Source organism: Mustela nigripes, chromosome 13 (assembly GCF_022355385.1).
Source record: "Mustela nigripes isolate SB6536 chromosome 13, MUSNIG.SB6536, whole genome shotgun sequence".
NCBI lineage: Eukaryota > Metazoa > Chordata > Mammalia > Carnivora > Mustelidae > Mustela > Mustela nigripes.
The window spans coordinates 144,181,831-144,187,472 of record NC_081569.1 but is presented as its reverse complement, the minus strand read 5'-3'; the positions used below and the strand labels follow the sequence as shown (position 1 = coordinate 144,187,472).

At 66.8% G+C, this 5,642-nt stretch overlaps 1 protein-coding gene across 1 annotated transcript in view; it reads left to right on the top strand.

Moving 5' to 3' along the window:
• LOC131999467 (protein AHNAK2-like) overlaps positions 1 to 4,474 on the top strand; it is a 39,879-nt gene extending 35,405 nt beyond the window's left edge. Inside the window, exon 11 of the mRNA XM_059372167.1 lies at positions 1 to 4,474. Coding sequence (XP_059228150.1) covers positions 1 to 3,751 — 3,751 coding nt within the window. The 3' untranslated portion in view covers positions 3,752 to 4,474.
• The last annotated feature ends 1,168 nt before the right edge of the window (positions 4,475 to 5,642 follow it).

Here is a 5,642-nt window from a genome sequence, read left to right as displayed (position 1 = left end):
GTCCCTGCCCAGCGTGGAGGTGGACGCCCAGGCGCCCGGCGCCAGGCTGGACGCTGACCTGTCCCTGGGAGACAAGGAGGTGGCCGCCCGAGACAGCAAGTTCAAGATGCCCAAGTTCAAGATTCCCTTCTTCACTTCATCGTTGCGGAGGAAGTCCTCAGAAGCCGCAGTGGACAGGTCCCTGCCTATACTCAGGGCTGAACCGTCCCCGCTCCTCCTGGAGGACGAGCCAAGTTTTGTGTCCTGTGCTCTCCAGGTGCACACTGTGGATATTGGCCATCCTGCTGGAGAAATGGAGCTGTTCCTCCCGGAAGCGGAGTTCGCTGTGTCCACAACGTCTCTAAAAGCCAAAGCAGTGACCACCATGGGCCCACCTCTTCAGACGAGAATGCACTCGGTCATGATTCCTGTTGTGGACGTCAAGGCCCCGCAGGTGGACATCAAGTCCCCGCAACTGGACATCAAGGGCTCCGAAGACGTCATGAGTGCCCCTGAGAGTGACGTGTCTGTGTCTGGTTTGGACGTGGATGCCCAGGTCCACGGCTCACAGTTGGCCGAAGGTATTATCTCTGGAGATGGGAAAGATTTTTCCGCAGGGAAGACATTCAAGATTTCTAAAATCAGCATTTCCCCCTCCGTCCCCTCCCCCAGCAAGCCTTCCGGGGGACGTGAAGATACCGGTCTCTCCTCCTCCTCCGGCCTCAGACTTCCAGTGGTCTCTGGCAGTGATCAGCATCTCCATACAGATGGTGATGTGCTTTTGTCAGTTGGAAAAGGTGGAGAAAGAAGCAAAAGCAAAAAATCCTATTTTAAATTGCCCAAAGTCTTCTCTCCTCCAGGGAAAACAGCTAAAGGCTTTGCAGCGTCTGCAGAGGAACACGAAGTCACTTCAACTGTGAGTGTCTCTGCCCAGGGGCCGCCTGTGGCTTCCGTGGAGGCTTCCCTGCCGATGTCCATGCTGGGTCGGCTCAGGGGTCCCCCTGTGGAACCCTCCAGCCTCGGCCCCTATGAGGACGTCACTCTTACAAAATTCCAGGTGACTGTCCCCAGAGGCCCTGTGCCCCCTGAGCTGCCTTGTGAAGCCCCGTCTGGGTCCCAGATTGATCCTCAGCTTCCGAGCCCAGCAGGGGCGGGCGACCCCAGCTCCACTGAACACGTTCTACTGTCCCATCCTGACGGGTCCCTGGGGCCCATGGACACTGTACTTCCTGACTCTTACGGCCGGGTGACTTTTCCTAAATTTCATCGACCCAAATTCTGCCTGTCGCTCTCAACCTCAGGGTCCGGAGTGGCGGCGCCCGGAGACCACGAGTGCGCGTCCCCTACGTCTGCCCAGCTCGCTGCGCAGGGGCTGGACTCCTCCACGGAGGAAGCCGTGGCCCGCCCAGTGCCAGGCCCCCCGGGGCCACATGTGGGGATCTCTGTGTCTGAGGGGGCAGAGGGACGCACAGGCACGGCAGGGACGGCAGCTCCAGGCAGACGTGCCGCACGCAAGGGGCAAGGCAGTCCGGGGAGCGCACCGAGGCTCCGGCTTCCCTCGCTCAGCTGGTCCCCGAGGAAGGGGGCAGAGACCAAAGCAGACCCTGGCCACAGCCCGGGGGATGCCGGCGCCCTGGCCGGCCGGCCGGGGGGTTGCGTTCCAGCTGCAGAGGCTGCTTCAGACGTGACCCTCGGGAAGGAGGGAGAGGCGGGAGCGGTCAGCGCGGCTGCCCTTGCCCTGCTGAAGGTTGCGCCTCCCGGAATGAAGGCTTCCCCAGGAGGGCCTGGCCTGCCTCAGGGAGACCCGGGTCTGGCCCGCAGTGAGGGTGGTGTTGGGGGTGTTGGCGCAGCCATGGGCCTGCCTGAAGGGGCCGCTGTGAGCCTCCGCCTCTCGGAGACCCCCATTCCCAGCTTGGACTTTGTCCAGCCTGACCTCAGCGCCGGCGAAGCTGCGGCACAGGGGGGCCTGGCCGCAGGCCCCCTCCCTCTTTCCAAACATGGCCTGTCTCCCCGAGACAGCGCCCGAGGTCTTGGGCTTGGGGCCGGCTCAGCAAGCCTGCTGTGTGGGGAGGGGACGGCCCCCTTGGCAGAGGAGCCCCTCCCGCCGTCCCTGATGGTGGGGCGCTCAGAGCAGGGAGCAGCGCCGGGGGGCCCCAGGGGGAGCTGGTTTAGGATGCCCTCACTCAGCCTGCCCAGCCTCCGACGCGCCCCCAAGGAGTGGGCGGAGTCTGCAGGTGCGCCAGGGGAGGGCGAGGCAGTGGTCCCTGCACCTGCCACAGAGGTGGGCACGGCTAAGTCCCCGCAGCCCCGGGAGCCTGGTGCGGACGGGACAGCCGCGGGCAGCCCGGCTTCTTCCTACGCAGATGTCCTGCGGGGGAACCTTGACCCTCGCATGCCCGCAGGGCCGTCTGCTCCCGAGGTCAGGGTCCGGCCGGGCGCAGGCTCCCTGCCCCTCCAGCTGCACGGACCACCTCCAGCAGAAGCAGGAGAGGCCTCTCTTCCTGCACCAGGGTGTCCGGGCCGGGTCGGGGGGCCCGAGGGGGACGAGGGGCCGCCTTCCCAGCCCGAGGGCCCTCTCAGACTGCAGGCTTGCAGCACGCACTTGCCCTCGCAGGTTTCTGTGGTCACTGTGGGTCGGGTCTGGGAAGACTCCGTGCTGCGCGTCCAGATCCCCAAGTTAAAGGTCCCGAGGTTCAGCTTCCCGGCCCCCAGCTCGGAGGCCGTTGTTTTCGTGCCCAGTGTGAGAGAGCTGTCCTGCCCGCAGAGAGCTCCCGACGCGGCTCTGCTCACATGCAGTGCTGGAGGGCGGGGCACCCGCACCCCGGAGGCCCCCCCGGCCCTCAGCCCCCCCTCAGAAAGTGCCCCCGTTTGTAAGGTCAGGGTGCACATCCAGGGCGTGGAGGCGGCCAGCCGCCAGGTAGCCGTGCACAGCATGGTGACCACTGTGTGCACTGAGCTCTCGGGGCCCGAGATCTCTCCTACCCAGATCGTGCGGGAGTCAGAGGTCCCCGTGTCAGAGACCCAAACGCTTTCTTACGGGTTTTCCTTGCTAAAGGGGAGGGTCCCAGAGCCCCCGACACGGGCACGGGTGCACGTGGCGCCTGCAGACCGTGGGCCAGCGGGACACCGAGAGGCTCAGGAACTGGTGGTCCCAGGACCAGACCCCACTTCTGGAGACCTCCAGCCTGACACCGGGGAGCCTTTCGAAATCATTTGTCCCAGCGTAGAGGAGCCGGGACCAGCAGCGGGCCCGTCCAACTTGCGCTCCGGCCGCGGGCGCACAGACAGCTGCTCCGACGATGAGCCCGCGGAGATACTCGAGCTCCTGCCAGAAGAGGACCAGGAGACAGAGGAGGCCGGGGCCCGGGCAGCAGACGACCAGGCTCCCAAAGCAAGACCGGAAGGCAAAAGGTCCTCTGGTCTGTTCAGGTTTTGGCTCCCGAGCATCGGCTTTTCCTCCTCGGTCTCCGAGACCAGTGCCGATTCCCCAGCCGGTGCCCAGAGACCGGCTCCTGTGCAGACCCAGCCCGAGGCGCGGCCGCCTCCCTCGCAGGAGAAGGGGGGCTGGTTCCGATTTCCCAAGCTGGGCTTCTCCTCCTCCCCTACCAAGAAAAGCAAAAGTGCAGAAGAGGAGGCCAGCCCAGCCGAGGAAAACCTCCAGGACGAGGCAGGCACCTTCTACGATGCGCGAGAAAGCCTCTCCCCGGAAGAGCCAGGAGCCGGGGAGCCGGCAGAGGCGGTGGGCGCTGGCGCGGCTCCAGTTCCACGGTGACCTCCGCGGCAAGAACCGAGCGGGTCCTGCTGGAGTGGGACGCAGCCGCCATCCGGCAGTCCGCGCCCGGGCCCGCCACGGCTTGAGGACTGGGAAGGGGAGACTGTTCCACGCGGGACAGACACCCACACCGAGCCCCAGAACCCCCTCCCACCCGACCGCGCGGGCACCCACCGCTCTCCTAGCGCTGAGGCGCACAACACACGGCCGGCCCCGACGCGCGGCCGAGCTGCAGAAGCGGGGAGGCAGCCCGACGGCCCAGGCGCCAGGCGCCGTCCAGGGTGGGGGTGCTGCGCCGGCGGCTGGGGTGAGGCCTCCCTGAGCCGCGCCTCCAGGGAGCCACAGGCAGTGCCCAGTGGGTCCCAGCCGTGATCTCGGGGAAGGGGGTGGTTAACCACTGTGGGTGTAGATGTAGTGTTTGCCGTGGCCCCTGTCTTCTCCTGCTGCTTCGGGCAACATGGTTTCCCTCGACTCCAGGCAGTCGGGTGCGTTCCAGGAGCCCCCTGCCTGCTTCGCTGTAAGGAGCTCGTGTGTGGGACATCCTCCCCCGGGCAAGCCTGGGTGCTTGGTGTAGATGCGGCACACGCGGCTGGACGTGGCGGCCGAGGGGGGAGCCGGTGGAGGTCTGCAGTGTCCCGCCCGCACAGCCCCCACTGTACACGCTGCAGCCAGGACGCCATTGGAACCCCCCCACCCCCGCAAAGGACAATAAAGAGCAAGACCCACCCCAGCTCCGGCTGATAGGTCTTTTGTTCCGGCCGTACTCTGCCCACACGCCCCAGAGCTAACCTCTCCCGGCCCTAGAGGGGTTGTGGGTCTTCCAGCTGTCCTGGGCCCATTGGGTCCTTCCCCAGCCCAGCAGCCAGAAGGAGGAGCAGGCCGGAAGCTCAGAGCGAGGCTGGCCGTCAGGGCGACACGGCACCCACAAAGGCAGCGCAGGGACAGCTGGGCCGACACCCCTGGCTGTGCTGGGGGCCCCGCTCGGGGGCTGCTCTCCCTCTGCCCAAGTAGCTCCCAGGTACCCAGTCTCCTGTCTTGGGTGCCCTGCAGGGCCCTCCCGGGCGCGGAGCTCACAGCGTCCCCAGTGTGGCCTGCCCCGCCCCCGCCTGGCCCCGGGGGACTCCTGATGACCTGCTCCTTCCCCCTTCCAGACTGTGGCTGAGCCCCCACCTGGTGCTGCCCCAGCAGGCAGAGCAGAGGGCTCCCCTCCTAGCGTGTGCACGCCGTGCCCTCCCCGTGGCTGGTGGGAAGGCCACCCACCCTGAGGACAGGCCATCCTCTGGAGAACGGGCAGTCCGTGAACTCGAAAGGGGACCAAGTCAGCGGGGCGTTTGTCCCGAAGTCAGGAGAGACCAGCACCCCCAGGCAGACGCCCCCGGCCTATCCCGTGTGTCAGGCCCTCCTCCCGTGGGGGTCAGCTGGGCACCGTGGGCTTCTGGCCTCAGGTGAGGCTGCGGTCAGGGCCGGAGACATGGGGGCCTCGGGGCCGGAGGCAGGACGTGTGGAGGGTCCTCCCACGCGGTCTCCATGCCGCGGGCGGCCTTGCCACAGGCCAGCAGCTGACGACGACGCGCGTTTGTCACCTCCCAGTTCCTGTGCGTCGGGAGTCGGAGCCCCGATTAGCTGGGTCCTCAGCCCAGGGTCCTGCAGGCTGGAGTTGGGGTGAGGGCCAGGGCTGGGGTCCCTCCGTCCGAGTGGGGAAAGAGCCGCCGGCCGCTCACAGCACTTGCGGGCTGGACGGGTGAGGGCCGCTGCGTCTCGCTGCCGCGCTCGGTGCCCTGCCTCGGGGTCCTCGCTGAGGACCGGCCACAGCACAGGCGCTTCCTCTGGCCTGCGAGGAGCGGACCCCCAGCGGGCACACTCACAGACGCGCGTCACACAGTCGCAGAAG